Source organism: Clytia hemisphaerica, unplaced genomic scaffold (assembly GCF_902728285.1).
Source record: "Clytia hemisphaerica strain Z4C2 unplaced genomic scaffold, Clytia hemisphaerica genome assembly, whole genome shotgun sequence".
Lineage (NCBI taxonomy): Eukaryota > Metazoa > Cnidaria > Hydrozoa > Leptothecata > Clytiidae > Clytia > Clytia hemisphaerica.
This window is the reverse complement of record NW_027104293.1, coordinates 241,690-263,770: the sequence shown is the minus strand read 5'-3', so window position 1 is coordinate 263,770 and position 22,081 is coordinate 241,690. Positions and strand designations below refer to the sequence as shown.

Below are 22,081 nucleotides of genomic sequence, written 5' to 3'. Positions count from 1 at the left end.
TTAATTTATTGTGATTATGCTAAAAAAACATAAACATTGATGATTTTTATGCTGTGTTGTAAAGTAGCATTTTTTGTTTACGTAGCTTTCTTTTTTATAATTTCGGGATATTTGAAGGAGCAACAAAGATATTATAATGGGTCAGAAACGTTGGCCGGGTATCAGAGGCAAAAACCACAACTCGTTCCGTATTGGATCTCCGCTCACTCCTATGATCTTCAACGAGGAAAAGGAAAGTCGCCATCATGTTTTTTTCTGATTTTTTTTGCGATGTTTTTTATACTGTCTTCTTACAGGGTCCCAAGTTTTATTACCAATTATTTTCTCTGACTTTTTACTAAGACCAATAATAGAAATTTTATCGCGCATGTGTCAATCTAATCATTGTAGAAAAAATCAAAGATGAAGAGTAAATATTACCATATTGTCAATGTCTACCAGACTGTATCAGTATGCAGTTTACAATTTACAAATTCCCCAGAAACCTGCAAGTGTAATTGAAATGAGTTTCTTTCGAAAGAAATCTTTTACACGATTCCCAAATGTATAACAGTAATCACGAACTCTTAAAAAAAGCATTGATGACATTTTTGAGTTGTCTTTTCAACGACGGGAATCAAAGTATCAACTTTGAACTTAATCCAAGATCTTGGATGGTCGTTATGGTTGCTTTTCTCTGCGTTGATTGCCCGCTGAATAGAATCTGGATTGGTCGGCACAGTGTCGATATATGATTTTGACCTGTGCTTTTCACGGTAGATTGTCCTGTATTTTTCACTAGAAGGACCTATCATGGCTGGGTTCAACACAGAATATTTTGGAAAAATAGAGACTATTAGATTAGATAGGAGCCTTCTGATTTTAAGCATTTATAAAACTAAATTCCCCGACTTACTTAGGAAGACATAATAAAATATTCCCCGACTTGTCCAGGTTTTCCCTGACCAGCTTTTTCCAAAATTGATATAAAAAACCCAGCTGGCACATAACGTTGTTTACTCTCGGGTACCTAATAGCCGCCCCCCCCCCGCATATTAATTTTTCGAAAATTTTCCACCCAGGACATTCTTATTCCAGCCCCCCCGCTTATTAAGTTTTTCGATTTTTTCCAACCCCCCCCCGCTTATTCCAAAACCCCCCGGCTATTAGGTACCCGAGAGTAAACGTTTATCTACGTTTATCTAACGTTCACAACGTCCATACAACGTTAGATGAACGTTAAAACAACGTTGTGTGCCAGCTGGTAAAGGTTCTTTTACTGAAATAGGGCTCTTTCAGAAAATATCTGTACATGAGGGGTGTAGGATATAGTGTCAAAATTTGTCCTGTCCGCGGGGTAAACTTGTTCTGTTTGAGGGCAATTTTGCTCGGAAAAATTTTGGACTTTAACATCTCGAATGCCATTGACAGAACTACACGTTTTTTTATAAGAATAAACTATATAAGAACATAAGACTTCGATGGCTAAAATCTTAAGAAGAAGGGCAACAAATTTCAAGTTTTAAAACTCAAAAAGCTATAAGAATATTCAAAGCAAAGCCTTCAAAAACTTTGGAAGTTCTTATATGAAAAACGAATATTCCACGAGAAGAATTTACAAATCAAATCAATAATGGGCTCTTCCACAAAAAAATTGTACATGGGGGGTGGAGGATATAATAACAATTTTTAGTGATTTACCCCCCGAACAGGGTGACTTTTGGCCCCCCGGACAATAGGTTTTACCCCCGGACAAGGATCTGATGCCCCCCGGACACCCCAAATTACCCCGGACAGAGCAAATTTACCCCCCGGACAAGGCAAATTTTGATGATTTTTTGCTACCCCTCCCCCCGGACAAAATATCCTCCATCCCCCATGTAAAAATTTTTTCTGGAAGAACCCAATGCGAGCCCGGTTAAAGAAATAGAGAGCAGCACAAAGCCTAAAAAATATATTTTGATTTTGCGAAGCCGGCAGTAATTTCTATCTAGACGTTGGCTGTTTTAGACCAAAATTAGAGGTTATTATAGAAAGTTCATTTTATCCGGGTATCAATATCTTGAATTTTTGGCAAACATTTTTAAAATTAGTTCTTGCCAAAATAAGTTCCAATTATATTTACTAATGAAGTATATTGAGGATAGATTGTAATACAATAGAGTTAACATCTCATGTATATATTTTGCTTTTTCGTAATATATAAAAACGCTAAAAATATGTTACACAAAGTCTCTTTGTTTTGTTTATATATCAAGTATATATACATAAAAAATGTGCTTGCTTCGAATTTTAATCCACAGTCAACCCTCAATACTCTGAACCGAATTTGAATCTTTCTATATAATTTAAAATAAAAAGTCAGTTTGTTCAACTGGAAAGTGGTATAAAATAATCCCTGTAATTCGATTTTTTTTTTTAATTCGAAGATAATTTGGGATGAGCTGGAGTTTTTATAAGATACTTCACAAAAGAGATACTCGGTTAAAATAGGAATCAAAGAATACCAGACGTATGTAAAGTTCAAAAGCAAAACCGAAAAGTGAAAAAAAGAAATTAAAAAGAACTATTCACTATCCGAATCAATCACTCGCAAACGTTTATGTTTCTGTTTCCCCGATTTTTCCGATTTCTCAAAACCGGAATCGGTCAAGTCCGTTTCGGGGACATCTTTGAGCGTCCTTTGAAAATCAGTATTATCATTATCTAACTCGTTCTGGTCTGCATTTTCTTCATTCTGTTTTTGGTCCGTAGTTTTAACATTTTTAAGAACTTTCGTTTTCTCTATGCGAACAATACATTTGGGCATGTCTCTCTCCAGCAAGGGTCCTTTATTCGAAGAACTGCCCTCCGTTCGAGAGTCATCGCTTTTAATTGTTTTTTTACGACCTTTGTTAATTGATTTCTTATTCTGTTTTTGATCAACGATTGAGCTCTCCTCATCAGCGCTCTCAAGCCCCTCGCTCTCCTTCGCGGTCTTTTTCTTGTGGCCTTTCTCTCCTCCTTTGGTCTTACTTTTAGAACTTTGTCCCTCTTCAGTTTCGCTACTTTCATCCCCGTCATTCTCCTTGGCGCCCTTTTTCTTCCGCCCTTTTCCTGTTCCGCCTTTGGCGTTGTTTTTCGATTTTTTTCTTTTTTTCGCCTTGTTCTCCTCAGAATCGATTTCTTGGTCGAGTAATTCTTTCAGCTTTTCCTCCTCTTCGCGCTCCTCTTTGCCTCGCAAAAAGATCTCCATGTTCAACGGTAAACGGTTTGCTGTGAAAACAAAAACCCTTTATTATCATATACAACCAAAGTAATAAGAGGTGTGTTGAGAAGAGAAAAACTGACGGAATGTCTTGTCAAGTGAAATTCAGATTTGATACTTTTTTATATTGAAATCAAATTTTGCTGCCAAATAAACGCCCCCCCTCCCGTTTGTTAATTTTTCGAAAAACCCCAGACCTTTTTAGAACCCCCCCCCCCCCCCCCCCGTTTATTAAATTTTAAGAATATTTTCAGTTGGCAAAAAGAAGTCCCCTTATTTTTCTCCCAAAAACCTGATTTTAGCCTATATTTACCTTATTTTTGGGTTTTCAGAAGTACAATTTCCAACCCCCCCGGCAATTAGATACCCCTCCGTTTTTTCAAATTTCGAAAATTTTCCAACCCCCCCGTTTATTTGAACCCACCATCCGTTTATTTGGCACCTAAGAGTATTTTGATTAGATAAACTTTGGCGGATTTCGCAGATTTGAATCAAGTTCTACTGGGATTTTGCAAAATAGCACATCAGTGCAGTTAAAAATTTGATATTTTTTTTTGCAATCCGAGAAATGTTTTGTTTTGTTTTCCTTTAATTTCCGTCATTTAGTATAAAATTCCCATTTCCACACTAAAATTTTTGTTACTTTTCCGGAATCTTTCCGCTATTTTCCCCGGGATAACCGGTATGAGATTGGAAAGGGTTTGTTTCTTTAGACCAGCGTCTGAGAATCAGAAAAGGCCTTAAAACAGTTTTTCGTAGGGCACCCCTTAGATCAGGGAAATTCTTTGATATCATGCTCCTAATGGGGTGTAGAATTAACAAAAAAAATTTTACTGCATTTTTCGAGTGAATCGATTTTTAGTTAATCGATAGAACTTACAAACGGTTTTTTCGAGATCTGAAAATCAATTATCCAATGCTACCAATGGATTAAGTGTGAAAAGTAGATGAAGAAAATGGGGTTATTTATTAAGTTTCGACCACCTGGTGCCGAGAAATGGCATTTTTAAGGCGAAAAATCGACGTTTTGGGCTTTTTCCGATGATGCCAGTATTTTTCTGGGAGCATTGTCAGAAAAAAAACATTCTCACAGCTGGATAGCCATGAATTAGCAGTATCCAAAAAATGGTATGGTTTGTTAACTATCGATGTCTAGATCTCGAGATATTTTGGTTTAAGCATTGAAAATTATCGATATTTTTTACTGAGTCAACCCTTGATAATTCTATCGATTCACTCGAAAAATGCAGTAAATTTTTTTTTGTCAATTCTACACCCTATTAAGAGCATGATATAAAAAAATTTCCCTGATCTAAGGGGTGCCCTACGAAGTGACACAATTCACTACCTCGGCCGCTGGTCTACTATAGTACAGAACATCTTGTGTTTACTCACGAAACTGCCGAACTTTCCGAAGCTTATTTTTCAGCTACCCGAAGTCCTGGTCTTTTTCCGCTAGAAAAGTGACAAAGGGAATTTTAGTGCGAGAATGGGAATCTTATGCAAAACGACAGTATGGAAAAAATTGAAGTAAAATGAAGAAAAATGAGGGTTTGATAAAGCAGGACTTACACAAAGCCATATCGATGAGATCACAATTGACTTTTTCTTCTTGTTTGAACTTTTTCTGAGAAGAAAAAAAGAGTATACAGCATTTTAATACTTAAACATTATCTCATTTATATAGAAACATTATCTCTTTTATATAGAAACATTACTTTTTTACATAATCATTATCTCTTTTATATAGAAACATTATCTCTTTTATATAGAAACATTATATCTTTTACATAGACACATTATATCTTTTACATAGACACATTATCTCCTTCATACATAAACATTATCTCTATCATTCTTACACATATGTAACAACCAAATTCTAAAGACGGGATCTAACCATTACGAGTAGTGTCATTACTTAACAAATCTATGGCTCATCACGTTAGGGTTGTGGGTGAGGGCGCTCCGACGTTTGTGAATGAGGGCGCTCCAGCGCCCTGAATTAACGGTCGAAGACCTGATTTAACGGCCGAAGACCTGATTTAGCAAGTCACGTGTACTTGATTAGGCGGTTGCGCAATATGCAATTTTTAGCGGGTTTTTAGTATAATTTGGCGGTGGATTTAATTTGGTGGGGAAATCTTTGACACATAAATAAAAAATTACTTGGTAGCTTGATAGTTTTTATTTAGAAATGCTGATATTAGATAACATTTCTATCCTAAAAAGATTTTGTTAAATTTGGCGGGTATTTTATTTGGCGGATGGTCAACTTTCAGAACTTTGGTAGGTTATTTAATTTGGCCGATTTAACCAAAAGCCGGAAAAATCCACCAAATTCAAGAGAGTATTATACCTTAAGCTCATTCCGAGTGAACCTTGTAAAGACTTGACTCATCAATGTGAAATCTGTTCCGATCTGGCTCAACGCTTTGTAGAATCGAAGTGTTTCTAAGAAAAGAATAAGGGATTTTTTCAGTAATAAATTGTACCATTGAATATTTTCTTCTTCAGTCTTAAAGGTTGAGTTGAGTTTTTTAATTAAATTCAAATACCTTATCGGCCAAAACTTAGTCGGGCCTTAATTTTAGTCGGCCCTAATTTTAGTCACCAAGCCAAAATTTAGTCTCTTAGGGCCGACTAAGTTTTGACCGATAAAGTATTGAAGTGATGATTTTACTTTCAATTTCCATCATCTAAAGGGACATAAAAGTAGTAAAATATAAACATTGCGCGAACCACGTGTCATTAAAGAGAACAATTAAAATCACGTGTTCAAAACAAACTTGTAAAACAATTGAAACAATCAAATCAGCCATATTTGTTTCGATTTTTTGTTTTGACATGTGACATTTGTTTTGATTTTGTATCACGCTGCATATGGCTTGTTTACAAATTTTGTCAGTACTTTTATGGCCCTTTAAAAGGGTTTTGGGCGAGTGGTCTGAGACATCAGTGCCACAAAGCAGTGGTTCCCGGTTCCAATCCCAATCCCTCCGTATCCATACGGAACAATGTTTACCGAGGCGCACGAGGCGGACGGAAAAGTGTTTACCGAGGCAGACGGAACAATGTTTACCGAGGCGGACCGAGGTCGTGGGACCCGTGAAAACGACGGAAGGACTGTCTTAGGTCCTTAGGTAACTGGGCTGTCCACGCAAAAAATAAGAATAATTTGGCCGAAATCATCTTAGGTGCAGATGGTCATAGTGTAATTAATTAAAGAGAGTGGAAGGTATTATTAGGTATCCACATTGAAATAATTGGGAAAACCCGTCATATGAATAGGGAAATTTGCAATGTAGAGGGCTTATTTCTAATGTCCGGGGGGGGGGGTCGATTAATGCTTGTCCAGGAGTAAAAAAACGTGTCCAGGGGATGAAAATCTAAATATCCAGGGTATATAACCCCCTTCTCACAGACCCGGTGGGATTTTATCAGACAGTGGGGGTAAAAAATAACGGATCAAAACTAGATGGGGATTGATATTCCCATGTTTTTTTTATGGCAGAGGATTTGAATTCCATTGTTTTCTAGCCAGAAAATTCAGTGGCGATGGAAAAATAGCACAATATTTTGCAGTGAGGATATGCTTATCTAGTTATTTTCGGCAGGGACAAAAATTAAAGTATAATTTTTCAGTGGGGATCATGTTTTTGGCAATTTTTTTCAGTGGGAAAGGTTCCCAGTGGGTCTGTGATGAGAAGGGGGTGTGTATATCATTGAAAACAACAAAGTCTAAACAGACCCTTACCATCCATACGCCAGCGTTTGACCCTTGACACACGACGTCTGTGAGTGTTGGTAGACATGGAATCTTCGTACAAGACAGCACTGAAGATGTTAGAATGTAAAAAATGAAATCTGAAAATCTCAGGATTGCAGTAGCAAACTAATTAAAATAACCAGCATCAAAATTGTACCAACTACAATCATGGACAAAATTGAGAGAAAGGGGATTTCCCGGCGAAATTTTAAACACCACAAATGATTTTTAAGCGCCTTAAACTACAGTTGGAAAGTAGAGTTTTAACTCTGAGTTTTAACATGAAACTTAAAACTTAGAACCTTAGGATCTCAGGATTTAAAAGCTCATACTCATAGTATTTGCTCGAGTAAGGCTTGGAATATAGCCTAGAAGCCACCGAACCCCTCTAAAATCAAAATATTCAATGAAAGAAAGTAAAAGTGCTAAATTAAATTAGCAATTCTCACCCGAACCAGAACTTTAAAGTCTGAAAAACGTTAAAATGCACTAAAATGTCAATATATTTTGACCATGATTGTAGGATCGAACAATGGTCTATGGATAGCTGTATATCCCGGAGTATAACATATGGATTTCTATCGAGGGGCCATTTGAATTATAAGCAACTATAGTTAATGAAATTTTAGGTTTTTCCGTTTTATTTTCTGGACCTATAATAAACCTTGAAGCTTTGATATGATTTGTAAAGTTTTGGTTCCGCCACACCGAACCAGATCAGAATCTGAATTCGGCCAAAGCAAACAAGACCAGCGCGAGGATTTGGTTAAAATTAAGTAGTGACTTGGCTGGCTTGGTCAGTTAAACAAAAGAATTTGTTTTGTTTGTGTTCGTGTGGGAGGGAGGGGAGAAAGCTGTGTCTCCTTTTGTATTTAAGACTGCTGTGTGAGCAAATATTATGAGATATGTCTTAGTGTCCTTCAGGGTTTATTCCCCCACCAAATTCTTGATTTTTATAAATCTCCCCCCTCTTCCCCCCCTATGACTTTTCAGTTTTTTAGTTTCCCCCCTCTTTTTTGCTTTCCCCTAGAAAATTCTGAAAATATCTGTTTCCCCTTTATACCCATCTGAATTTCTCAAATTTCAACCTGGTGACACAAACGTAAAATTTTGCTGCAAAAGGAATACTAGAAAAAATAGAACGAAAATTGGTTAACGTAGACAAACTTGCTTAGAAAAGCAGACTGAATTTTTCAGTTGCTGAGATAAAGTTGAAGTGATTTCACACTTCCCCCGCCAAATTTGCCAACTATCGATGTTTCCCCCCTCTTCCCCTTTCCTCCCCCCTTTACTATTCAAATTTTCATTCCCCCCTTCACCCATCCAAAATTGGATTTAAATTCTGACCAGGGTCAAACAGTCCAAATTTGCAAATAAATTAAAACTCATCGGAGTTAGTTAAACAATTACTACAGATACCTAGCTCTAAACATTTCGATAAATCAGGTTTTTTCACTTTGTTCTATTCACAATTTAAAAAAAAATTCAGGCCTTACCTTTTTTTAAGTTCGCTGTCATCCACTGCTTTACGGATAGTCAAACTGAAACACAAAAAGTATTAAAGGAATTTTCAATGTTCAGTGTTCCAAATGGCTGACTTCCGTCGCGGGGCGGATGTACAGGGGTCGGAAACACCAAAATACCGTCAAATTATTTTTTTATCATCTCCAAACAAGGAAGCACTTACAGAAAAAGCAGTCAATACCCTTGACTTCCAAGCCCGAAGGGCTATACTCGAGATTCCTGGATCAGAAATGAAAACACTTTTTTCCCTTCCAGAACGCCCGCGTGTGGTCTTTACACAAACGCCGGATTGAAAGTAAAATCTCTAGATTTCAAAAAATACAGTCCTCAAAAACAAAGGAACCGCTAGATACAATCCGTTGTCATGATTGCGGCGCGTTCTAGGCGCGTTTTGGATGGGAAATAAGTTGCTTAATTTTTTCTTGCCTGGGAACGGTTAAAGATTCTATCCTAGCCCTTCGGGCTTTCAACTGAATGGTTAATACTGATACACGTTCAAACTTAAACGCTCTATTTTTCTGTTGCAACTCTTCAGAAAGATGAAAATTAGAAAAATGAAAGAGAATTGTAGTAAACACAAATCCCAATCCTGAAAGTGGACAGACAACCATCACAAAATGAACAAATAAGGCTTCATAGTGGGCAACACCCCTCCAACCCCTACCTGAAAAAGGTCACCCCCACCTACATCACAAAATGAACAAATAAGGCGAATGTTCTGATTAAATTTTACGAAATCCCGTGGCTATATCAGCTTGGTTAGTCTAAAACGCCCTTAACAGCGTAGTAGCGAGTTTATGTATTCGAGATAATTCGAAAGAGACGGTTCAAAGCAAAGTTGACATGTAACCAAAATATCCATCCAATTTGCTTGCCGACGGCGTAAAAACACCAAAATACTGTCGCCTGTCTAGGTGAGCGATATAGAGCCGTACATCAACTATGTACTTTTGTTTTGCGTCGATTTCACTTACCGTCGCCCTCGATATCCTTCGATGCATAAACTTGCTAGTATGTATGAATGGGTCATTCCGTTAAATTTCCATACAGGGGGTTGGAAGAGCCTTTTCAAGTCAAAAAACATTTTCCATTTTCCGCCCTGGAAAATGGAAAATTTTTCAAAAAACCCTTGGAAAAATTCTTTTCATGCCTTAAAGTGACCGTGGGTACATGTTTTTTTACAAACATTGCGCTTATAAGCATATCTAAGCTCATATATGTGAAAAATTAAAGCAAATGCTAAACATTACTTTGAGCCTTCATTTGTCAGAATTTGTTCGTTTTTGGCAGGATTTTCGAAATTTCTCTAAAATGTTGCTTATGATATAAGCATCCCTCAAAGCATTTTTCAGCTTTGTAAATCTCTCGATCTAAAGCATTTCCGAGCCAGCTTTTGGATTTTGTATGCTTATAAAAAAACATATAAATTCGTTTTTACCCCCTTGAAAAATGAAAAGTCAGTTAAATTGACGCACAGAAGTTTTGCTCAAATTACTTCATGGAATGTTTGTCTATTGTTGATATAAAATGGAATAGCTCAATAGAGTGAAGGTAATTGAAAAAACCTGGTTTCATTGATGACAACATCACCGTTTTCATCTAACATGACTTGTGGAGCCATCATGTCTTCGTCTTCACCACCTAGCCATGAGAAAAAAATGGAAAGAGTTGAGATCGAATTAGGGGTAGGGGGTAAAAGTCGGTATCTTCAGATCTTCTTCGCCTCGTGTTTTTTCTGTTCCATATAATGATAGAACACATTTAAAAAATTTTAAACACATTTTTGACGAATTCCAACCCAAAAAACTGCCCGGGGGGGCTTTTTTACCGAAAAATCAGCTTTTTTGAGGTTTATTCTTCATGTCTCTTCCAAAACTTGCTCAAATTCAAGATGTAGTGTTTTTTTATGAAAATTTAACCTATTGTGAGGCATTCTGCGCAATTTTTAAGGTCAGAAGTCCAAAATTGGCCGAACCCCCCTGGGGGTACTGATTCGCACTACAGGCAAAAATTGGAAAAAATGGCATTTTGTGGCCTTTTCAGGCCTGTAAATATGTCAAAACTATTGCAAATCTTATTTTTTTCACTCGCTGTACTAAATTTTATGAAGAAACAACAAAATAATCATATTGGATTGAAAATTGTGCCCGTTGGAGCCCTGAACGAGCTGTTTTAAGCCAATCTTTGGTAGAAAATGCTTTTTAAGGCCAATTTTGTAAGTTCATAAACTTTAAACTAATTGATTCACACATCTGAAATATTCAGAGATGGAAGTCTTCAAAAAAGTCTTTAAACAAAATGAATTTCAATATTTTCACTTTTTTCAAAAATCATAATGGCGTCTTCAAAAATTGCTTTTAATTGCTTTTTAGCAAAAAAAAATCATACTTATCAAAAAAAAGCATTTTTTAAGGCAAGCTTCTACAAATTGAGTTTAAATGCTAATTGAAATTTTTTTTGCAGTGATAGTACTCTGGAGATACTCTAGGGAAATCAAAATCATTTGGGTCTGGGATGCGTCTATGTCCCCTATTATGGAAATAAAATCCCTGCTAAGAGCCATTTTTGAGGCAAAAATCCAAATTTGGACTGAAAAAATCTCTAAAATGACAATAGGCATGGGCCTGAATTTTCTTGCAGTGATAGTATTCTGGTAATACTGCAGGAAAATCAAAGTCATCTGGGCTTGGGATTTGGGTATATCCACCATTTTGGAATTGAAATTCTTCATAAAATGCAATATTTCAATCAAAATTCCAATTTTTGACTGGAAAAATCTTAAAAATGGCAATAGACATGAACCTAAATTCTTTTCGCAGTGATAGTCTTCTGGAAATACTCCAGGAAAATCAAAATCATTTGGGTTTAAGATTCGAGTATATCTGCCATTATGGAATTGAAATCTGTGCTAAAACTGGCTAAATTGCAACATTTCAAGCAAAAATATTGCATTATAGCAAGAATTTCAATTCCAAAATGGTGGATATACCCAAATCCCAAGCCCAGATGACTTTGATTTTCCTGCAGTATTACCAGAATACTATCACTGCAAGAAAATTCAGGCCCATGCCTATTGTCACTTTAGAGATTTTTTCAGTCCAAATTTGGATTTTTGCCTGAAAAATGGCTCTTAGCAGGGATTTTATTAGTACAGCAAGTGAAAAAGATAAGATTTGCAATAGTTTTGACATATTTACAGGCCTGAAAAGGCCAGAAAATTTCATTTTTTCCAATTTTTGCCTGTAGTGCGAATCAGTACCCCCAGGGGGGTTCGGCCAATCAGAATGCCTCACAATAGGTTAAATTTTCATAAAAAAACACTACATCTTGAATTTGAGCAAGTTTTGGAAGAGATATGAAGAATAAACATCAAAAAATTTTTCGGTAAAAAAGCCCCCCCCCCTGGCAGTTTTTTGGGCTGGAATTCGTCAAAAATGCATAAAATTAAAAAAAATTTTTTTTAAATGTCTTCTCTCATTATATGGAACAGAAAAAACACCAGGCGAAGAAGATCTGAAGATACCCCCCAAAAAAGTTACTCTACCCCCTACCCCTAATCGAATAGAATTGTGGAATTTTTTTTGCTGCTTGTTTTAGAGAATCAAACAGAATCAAAAGCGCTATATTATTTGAATGTAATTTTGGTTGAAAAATTCGCGATTTTTAACCAGGGTGTCTACAGAATTCTGTCGCTATTTTCAAGGTTATCAAGGCTTTTTTGGCAAAATTGAGCTCGGCAAAGTGTTTTTTCAAGGTTTTTTGGACCATTTATTGGGTATTTTCAAGGTTTTTCAGAACTCAAATCGACTTAACTAGTAGGATATGAGTTGTTGACATAATGCAAGAAATGTTACTACCAGTATTTGGTTTGCGAGCGAAGCGAGCAAGAAAGTTTTTAGAGTTTAGCATAGAACGAAACTTTAGTGAGGACCCAAGCCAAAACGAGACAACTATACAGTCACAATCATGCATTTTCAAGGTTTTCAAGGAATTCTTTCCCATTACATTCACTTTCAAAGTTTTCAAGGTTTTCAAGGTCCCGTAGACACCCTGGTAACGGTCAAATTTACGATTGGAAAAATTGAGCTTTTTTTCTATCTATGCTATATAGAACGTTCATTTTTACACCAGTGGTAGCTCAACCTTCCTTAGTTAAAGAAGCAGCGGTCAAAGCAAAGTTTTCATCACAGACGGAAATGGACTTTGAACAACAAATCTGGCCAGATTCTTCATGTTTTACCGAATTTTTGTTCAATTTGGAGACGGAAAATCCTCTTTTTGTACCTTATCGGGGAAAACTTCGAACACTGAAGAAGGTTGTCAAATTTTCAGCAAGACAGAAAAGTCCTTCGGATGATATGGGACCAGAAATACCACTTGGTAGCACTTTTCTGTGAAATATCAAACCTCCAACTGCGAAAATTAGTTCCGTAGATTGCGCCAATTTAGTGCCATCGCGCCGCGAAAATAAGCTCCGCCAAAATTAGTTTCTTTAGTCCCTTTAAGATACCAGTTTAATAACTCCCTTCCCATCAAGGATTTTGATTTGCCAGGATTGAGAAAACCACCTCCAGGGTGTATTTAAAGTTCAGTGGACAGAACACCTTTACCTATGTCTTCCTTTTTCGTGGGTTTCATGCCGTCCGCTTGATCTATATTGTCGGCGGCTGCGCCATCAGGTAAGATTTCTGCGGTTTCTTCAACATCATCATTTCTATGGATGGAGAGAGATGGAGGGAATTACATATCGAAGTTTTTGATTTATCTAAAAAAGCGATGTATTGTGGGATTGTTTCGAGTGTATTACAGTAGAAATCTCTTAGGAATTCCTCGAGGGAAGTCTATTGTAATACACTCGAAACAATCCCACTATGTATCGCTTTTTTAGAAAAATCAAAAACTCCGATAAAGTCTATTACATATCGGCAGAGTTATAGTCTCTTCAAGAATAGATGATAATGAAAAGTCATAAGCGAGTTTATGTATGTGTGTTTTCAACCCTGACTGATTCAGGACGACTGTAAAATCAGCACTTTTACCTCCTCTAACTTGCCGGTTGTTCAAAATACACTTGTTCATGTAAAAAAGTCACGAAAAATTGAATACATAATTCATTCAAAATATCAAAGTATGAGGTAATGTCTCAGTCAGTCGAACCTTTATTCATGATATTCATGACGTAATCTTTTATACGGAAGCACCCGAGATAACCCGGAACTAGTGGCAAAATAACAAAAGACTAGTGGCAAATTTTGCCACTAGTTCCGGATTATTTTGTGTGCTCCCGTATAAAAGATTACATCATGAATATCATGAATTCAATATTTTATAGTGATCTTTTTTAACCATGAATCTACTGGATTTTCAGCAACTTCAGAATCATTTTCCCTTTTTTCTATGGCAGCAATTTGTCCCGTTAAAATATCTAAGGGGGTTAAGGAGCATAAGAAGGTTATGATTTATTTCTAAAAAAGACCATTTAAAAAAAAGATGTCTTGACCAAACATTATACTTGGTGCTTACTCTCGGTTATCTAATAGCCGAGGGTTTGGAATAAGCAGGGGGGGGGGTTGGAAAAAATCTCAAAATTCCTGGGTGGAAAATGTTCGAAAAATTAATTAGCGCCCCCCGGCTATTAGGTACCCGAAAGTAGTAAGAAAGAAAGCACACATACTTGTTGACGCGAAGTTCCGCTTTCCGCAAACTAAAACAGAAAATAGAAAATAATAAAATCATTAAACAACTTCTCACTATACTCTAGACCGTCGTTTGGTAAAAGTTTCCCGTTTCCGCACTAAGATTCCTTTGCCACTTTTCTAGCGGAAAAAGACCAGGACATCGGGTAGTTGAAAAAAAAGCTTCGTATAGTTAGGCAGTTTTGTATGAGAAAGCACAAGATTTTCCGTACTTTAAAAAACAAACCCTTTCTAATTTCATGCCAGTTAACCCGGGAAAAATAGCGGAAAGATTCCGGAAAAGTGACAAGAATCTTAGCGCGGAAATAGGAAACTTATACAAACCGACGGTAACAGGTTAGTGAAGTTAAGTAAATTGGTAAAATCACGACCACGAACGAAAATTTAACAGGTTAGTGAGTTTCAACCAATCGTCTGTCGTCGTGATTATCCTGGTATGCTCAACCTCAGTATTACTCGAACTGGTGACCCGAACTTTTTTAAGGAACGATGGTTAAGTGGTTAAAGGCGTCAGCATAACAAACCAGGATTCGCAGTTCGAATTCCTGCTCCTTCCAATGTTCTGTTCACCTCATAATTTAATTGGGCAATTCCAGAATAAAAAATTTACCCCCTGTTAAGGAGGTCATTTTTAGAAGGCCAGACCCCCCCCTGGATTTTTGCCAAAATATTCATGCCCTGACATGATTTTTTGAGCTATCACCTTAGATTTTTGCCGAAAAACCTGGAACCTCCCTGGATTTTTCACACAATTTCATTGACCCCCATGGATTTTCTTTGTTTTTTTCGGTCTGTAAAATATCAATTCCTACATGGTCAAAGAAGAGATATCTCTCTATCTTCAATGCAAAATTTTTAGACATGTTCATATAGGCTACAAGAGACATGTCCAGAACACGTAATAAAAAGATGATCTTCAGGCGCTAGTATGTATGCCTTTTCGGTCTGTAAAATATCAATTCCTGCATGGTCAAAGTAGAGATATCACTATCTTCAGTGCAAAACTTTTAGACATGCTCATATAGGCTACAAGACGACATGTCCAGAACACGTGATAGAACCTTCAGGTGCTAATGTATACCTTTTCGGTCTGTAAAATATCAATTCCTGCATGGTCAAAGTTGAGATATCTCTCTCTTCAGTGCAAAACTTTCGAACAGTCCTTTGCTTCTTTTTGAAGAAGGGAATTTCATCTTCATTTTCGTCGTCAAGTTCTTCATTTTCCTTGGGAGAAAAATTAGAAATATTATTTAGAAGAATTACAACTTACAAACTCTGACCTTTTTTCTGTTTTACTCTGTTGATGGCACGCATTCATAACAAAACGTAACATTCTAATAACATTATAACAAAGATGGGATGATCATGGGCCCCGTCAACGGGGGGGGGGAGAGGGTTCATGCCCCCCCCACTTTTTGGTAGACCATGTCATAGTTTTTTAAGAGTTACTATTTTAAGCTGGTTTGAGACCAAATCAAACCACAAAAACTATTATTCTCCCCGATGAGATCTCGTTTTAAGGTGTTTTGAGGGTGTAAAAGTGAAAAAAATTCAAAATGTTGGCCCCCTCACTCAAAATGGCTCGTCGCGGCCCATGATGATGAAGGTTTGGTCGAAAAATACCGTCTTGAAAGTCCTCGGTTTTAATCTTTTCGAATGACGGGACAAGAAAAAGGAAAAGGAAGACAAATTAATAACCTCTAAATCTTTCTTGCTCTTGCGTTTTTTCTTCTTTTTACCTTCACTCTTTGTTTCCTGAGGGATAAGAAAAGATTTATTGTAACATTTCATTGCATTTCAAAAGAAGTAAGTAAGTTTGCGACCGCAGTCGAGGGCGACCCGAAGGCTCCCTTTTCCTGTAGCTGTCTACCCGAAGGTAGGGGAGGGCACCACACCTTTCCCTGAATTTCTCCACGTACCCTTGATCCGTCTCTTTAGTTGCTGAGCATCAAGCTGAGAGGCATCAAGTACCATTTTGGAAATCTTTGGTATGACCCGGCAGGGGGTTGAACCTACAACCTTGCGCACTGAAGCTGGATGCTCTACCTTCATGCTACTGTCGCTTTAAAAGATATGAGGCGTGGGCTGAGTAGGACAGTGTTATTTGAGATTTCAATGGCAAGAAAATGCCGACGAAATACACACCCTAACAATAGATTTAAGAAGCAAACAAAATTTTCATAGATACTCTATTATGAAAAATAATCTTTCTGTAGAGCCTCCTATATTTCTGAAAATATTACATACCAAGCTGATAATATAAATTGTGGACACCTTTTTGACATATTAAGAGCACTTTAAAACATACAGTGGAGTCTTCATAACTGGAACCCATTATAACTCGAATGTCTGCTTAAAACTCGAACAAGTTTTCTCGTCCCTTCAGTTAGCAATGCCTTATCAACCAATCTCCTTAACTCGAGATCTCCATAACTCGAGATTTCCATAATTCGAACAAACTTGTGTTCCCCGTGCGTGTGAGTTATGGAGACACGGGCACTATATCATCAATTTATTGTTTTATTAACAATAGTGAGTAGTGTATGTAGCTCTTTTCCAAATAAAATTCTTAATGGAAAATCCTACTTTTTGAAAGTTTAATATAATTTACCTTGCGTTCTTTGACTTTTTCTTTGTGACTCTCTTCACCTTCACTCTCACTCAGAACCTGAAAAGAAAACAAAAAGAATATAATCATCATGACAAATCTTTTGTTTGTTTATGTATCAGCAAATAGGCTCAAGAATTCTTTAGCCCTAGAATTTATTTCGCTTCACAACGAAAAGCACTAGTTTAGGTAGTGCAAAAACTTTCAAATCACGCGAAGTGAAGCACTTTTTCTTGAAACAGGGCATCAAACAAGAATTTATAATGGCTTTAGCCCCTTGGTGGGGTGGTTTTTATGAACGCTTAGTAAGAAACGTGAAGTCATCACTACGCAAAATCCTCGGAAATTCTCTTCTAAGTTTTGAAGAAGTTTCTACCTCGAGGGTTACTTGAATGAAGATGACATTGACGAGCCGCTTACACCTTTTCAAAAACATTTTATCGAAAAGCACGATGAGGCTTTTAAACGAGAGTTCATTTAATTAGTCTTTTTAAATAGTCTATGTCTTAAAGGTTTTGTTTTTATATAAGTGTTTCCGTTTCATATCACACACATGTTTCATAACAGGTCAGTGTCTGCCTATTGTTATATTGTGCTGATATAAGCGAAAACAAGTTTTCTTTTTTTTCTTTGTTTTTAACTTCTCTTTCTGACCAATCTTTCGTGTCAATTCAATATCAAAAAGCTTGTACAGTATGTGGCCCCCAAAACGGCGATCAAATTTGAAATTTCTCTTAAATCTAGAGGAAAAGAGATTTTACAAAAATTTTTGCTGCATGAAAACCTTTAACATCTCTACTTTATTTCCTGGAAGTTCTTTTTCAAAATTTTCAATTTCAACAATATTTTTCAATCGCTTAAAGATAGGTAGCTTTTTTCTAATGGCCCCCAAAACGGAGGTTTGAAATTTTGGCGATTTCTCAAGATATCTTTAAGATATGAATACAAAATTTTGACCATAGTTTTGAAATATGATTTAGAGGGTTTTGGGCATAAATTTATTTGATAAAATTTTTACAGTATACCCCTGGTTGTCAAAATGCAGGTTTGGGGCCCCCAAAACGGAGGTGTAGTTAAAATCAAATTATTAAGCCCAGTTGTAATATGGGGGAAAACTATGAACATATTTGTGCTTTCCCTTAAATTTACGACCCGATGGATGTAAAATTTATGATTTTTATGAAATATTTCAAGATTTTCGATATTGCTAAGTCCGAACTGAAAATTTAGAAATTTTCAAAATGACAATTTTGATTTAACAACGTCTTAATCAAGATTTTGAAAAAAAATCTCTTTTGAAAATAGTTCCATTCATGTATGGAATAAGCTGTGAAAATTTTAGAAAAAAAGCACAACTGAAACTGAAAATATTAAGCTTTAAAGATATTTTTCTCCTATATTTTGCAAAAAAATGACAGAATTTGCCGTTTTTGCTGATTCAGCGAAAAATTTTATATATAATGTTAATTTTTTGTCATAAACTACTAACTCAAGGTGATAGGAATAGAATTGCAAGACTTTTTGCTTTTTCTCATATTTAAAATTTTCGGTTTTGTCAATGCTGATTCTAGGGCTCCAAAATACTGGTTGACCTTCAAGATGCTATATCTTTTACCCAGCCTCTAAAGTCACAGATGTATTTGCATTTTCTGAACGGCATTAGGTGTAGAAAGTTTCCTATACCCCGTTTTCATAACTTATTTTCAATATCCAAGAAGCTAGAGTGAGTTATATGCAATTTTTGTCTAATTTTGGTGTTAAAATATTTCCTTTAGACGCAAATATGTTATTTTGAATCTATTTCAAACCAGAAAAAACATGCTCATTTTTAAGTATAACCATCATTCTTTCAAAATAAACAAAAATCGTTTAATTCTGATAAATCTACAAGTCAGAATCTTAATTTTAATGAAAACCTCCGTTTTGGGGGCCGCCTCCGTTTTGGGGGCCATATACTGTAAATTAAAATTGAAGAGCAAGCCAACGATATCACTCTTAATATTTAAAAACAAAACCTTTAAAAACCATTCACACCATTTCACATTCCCCGTAAATAACTTTTTCATTCCAGCTAAACTTACAAAAGATCTTTCCACCCTTTTAAACCAAAACTTAAACCAGTGAAAACATTTGAATTACGTGTCTTGAAAGCGTTGACAAAATTTTCCACAAAAAATCACAATAATTTTAATTACATTTATAAGGAAGAAATTTTGGCGGAAAGAAAATTTGGCGAATTTACCTGAAATCCACCAAATTACCGCCAAAATATATTGATTTAAAAAAACCATTCGATGTCGAAAGTTCAGGCCTTTTGGCTAAAAGAAAGTATCCTACACCCGTCAAAATTATTTTTCCAGCGATCAACCAAATTAAATTGAATTTCCTTTAAAAAAAACTTTTCGGTCATGGGTCAAATTAAGTTCCCAAAAAAAGTTAAAATTTTTCTATAATTCGACAAGAAAATAAAAAAATCTTACTTTCGCTTTCTTCTTTGCTTTTGAGTCTTCCTCCTCGTCACATGATGAATAAGCTGAGAACGAAGATAACCTCTTCCGACGCCTGACTCCTAGGTTAGGTTTAAAGGTCTTTTTACCTTTACCTAGACTAGTGGAATGTGATGTTTCTCCTTCAGATTGCGAGCTGTAATCGTATTGATCTTTCTTCAGTATTGATGGAGAAGGTTTGATTGGCTCCTTGTCTAGCTGCTCGTTGCTACTTTCTGAAAGTCCGTTTCCTTTGGTTGAGTTTTCAGTATTATTGAGTTCAATACTGTTTTTATAAGAAGTTTCTACTGTATTCAAAGTTTCGAAATGAACACGTTTGGATTTCTGTACTGGTGCATCATCGACTAGTGTCTGTCTTTGGGCGGAGTCCTCCTCGTTCACTGGGATGTCTTCAATAGGTTCTTTCACATTGTCTATACTGTCAACATCAATTTGTTCAGTTTTGGTTAATTTTGGTTTTGGTATTTTCAAATTTGGCATCACTTTTTTACGTTTTTGTAATTTGCTACTACCACTACTGCTTTGAGAATTACTCGTTACTGACGTTGTTGCTTTTGACGGAGAATCGTTAGTTTTAGACGGAGAATCGTTAGCTTTTGACGGAGAATCGTTAGCTTTTGACGGGGATTTATTAGCTTTTGACGGAGAATCGTTAGCTTTTGACGGTGAATTGTGAGCTTTTGACGGAGATTTATTAGCTTTTGATGGTGTTGAAGAAGAAGTGTCTTTTTCTGAAGTAGCATCAGATATTGATGACGATTTAGTGTCTATTGATCCTACACTGATTTTTGTACTTTTACCAGTCTCTTGAATCCTGTTTGAATCATTTTGAGCTTTGGGTACATCTGAAACCTCTGTACTATCCAAATTCAAAACTTTCTGGTCTTTAAAATCGTTTTTCGTTTCCAATTGCTTTGCTTTTCCATTTGAACTTCCTGTGTTCGGTCTAGTTGAAGAGAGCTTTGGACCAACTTTCAATCTCTTTGATAGTCTCTTTGGAGGTTCTGTTTTGTCAACAGTTTCAGTTTTTTCTGTAACTAAATCATGGTCCTTTGTGCATTTGGCATTTGTGTCGTCCATATTTTTAGGTACGTCTTCACACTTAGTTTCATCGAGCTCAGAATCAATTTTCATTTTTCCTATGACAGCAATTTGTCCAGTATCCAACTTTTCTGGCTCTCCTTCTTTTGCAGATTCTCTGGTACTGGCTATTTTGCCAAGGTTGACTTTGGGTTTAATTCTTTTGGAAAGTTTTTTGGTTGCACTAGACTCTTCTGGTGGTGTCTTGGGTGGTTTCAAGTTACCTTCTCCTGAAATGCACAATGTTATAGTCATGTTTATGGTCAATATGAAACGTACTAGATCAGGATAATTAATTCGAAACCCTTTTTATAAAGGAATACCTTCCAAAAATGAAGCAAAGGAGGACTGGATATCCCTGTGTCAATTCAAGACAATCTTAAGACTCGAAACTGCAGGAGATTTAAAGGCAAATTTTTTGTCAATTCTACACCCTAAAGGGGTGCCCTACGAAGTGATAAAATTCACTACCTTGGCCGCTGGTCTATGTACAAAAGGGCGTTTTCAATGCTTGCTCGAAAGGCATTAAAATAACATTTATTTGGACTTTTAATAAGACTGTATCGAATTGAACTGAAAATCTTCATATTTAATAATCTTGGTGCAGAAAAAAACCAAGAATTAAAAAACAAAATTAATTTTACCTTTACTTTCTTCAGCTTTTTTTTCTTTGTCATCTTTCTCGCAGACAGCAGGCGATGTTTCAATTTTCTTTCTCATTGCACCAATATTTGGCTTGGTCAAGGATCGTTTACGGAAGCTCATTTTTTTCTATTTTTCAATATCTTCTAATAAGGAAAAAAATATTTTGTTATAAATCAAATTACAAACAGTCAAGTTTGCTGTTCTTTCTTTCTGATTTGACATTCCCAAGCGGAACAAAGATTGAATGACACCTTTGTGATGAATCGTTGGTAAAATATTGATAGGTATAATTAAAAATACAAAGGTGTTTGTTAGATTAGAATAGAGTTATGGATAGGATGAGTTTTTGTTTTCCATTTGTTTAAATACTTGATATCCAAAGACTGAACATCGATATAATATGTACCTTAAAACACCTTTATATTATAACTGTCGAACGTGCTAACCGCACTGGGCTCAACTTCAGTGTTTTTAAATCATTCGTAGGCCCAATTGTAAAATTGTAACCAATTTCAACTAAAAACTCACGACCACCCCCACAAAATGGAAATTATAAAATAATGAAAACCATCCACAGGGATTAGCCCTTGAAGTCTCCAGCCTGCCTAAAAGTTTTAGCCTCGTTTTGGCGAAAACTTGTGACCACGCCCTTGAAAATGGAAATTTTGAAAAAATGAAAAAACCGCTTCCAGGGATTCGCCGAAGTATCAAGTGTGCAAAATTTCGGCCAAATCTGATCATTTTTGAAGTCTCCAGCCTGCCCCAAAGTTTTAGCCTCGTTTTGGCAAAAACTCGTGACCACGCCCTTAAAAATGAAAATTTTCAAAAAATGAGAAAAAACACCCCCAGATATTCACCCAAGGAACAAGTGTGCCAAATTTCAACCAAACCCGATCATTTTTGAAGTCTCCAGCCTGCCCCAAAGTTTTAGCCTCGTTTTGGCGAAAACTCGTGACCACGCCCTTAAAAATGAAAACTTTCAAAAAATGAAAAAAAAAACCCAGATATTCATCCAAGGAACAAGTG

The 22,081-nt window shown here is 36.2% G+C and overlaps 1 protein-coding gene across 1 annotated transcript; it reads right to left on the bottom strand.

Moving 5' to 3' along the window:
* Window positions 1-2,133: 2,133 nt before the first annotated feature.
* On the bottom strand, window positions 2,134-21,204 carry LOC136817136 (uncharacterized). Its single transcript, XM_067073470.1, has 13 exons — window positions 21,055-21,204; window positions 19,304-20,640; window positions 16,827-16,883; window positions 15,914-15,970; window positions 15,297-15,439; window positions 14,194-14,223; window positions 13,130-13,233; window positions 10,085-10,160; window positions 8,492-8,536; window positions 6,984-7,063; window positions 5,586-5,680; window positions 4,799-4,853; window positions 2,134-3,234 (listed from the first exon to the last, which is right to left on the bottom strand). Exons 1-13 carry the CDS (start codon window positions 21,173-21,175, stop codon window positions 2,546-2,548), a joined length of 2,889 nt encoding a protein of 962 aa, XP_066929571.1. The 5' UTR covers window positions 21,176-21,204; the 3' UTR covers window positions 2,134-2,545.
* Window positions 21,205-22,081: the final 877 nt, after the last annotated feature.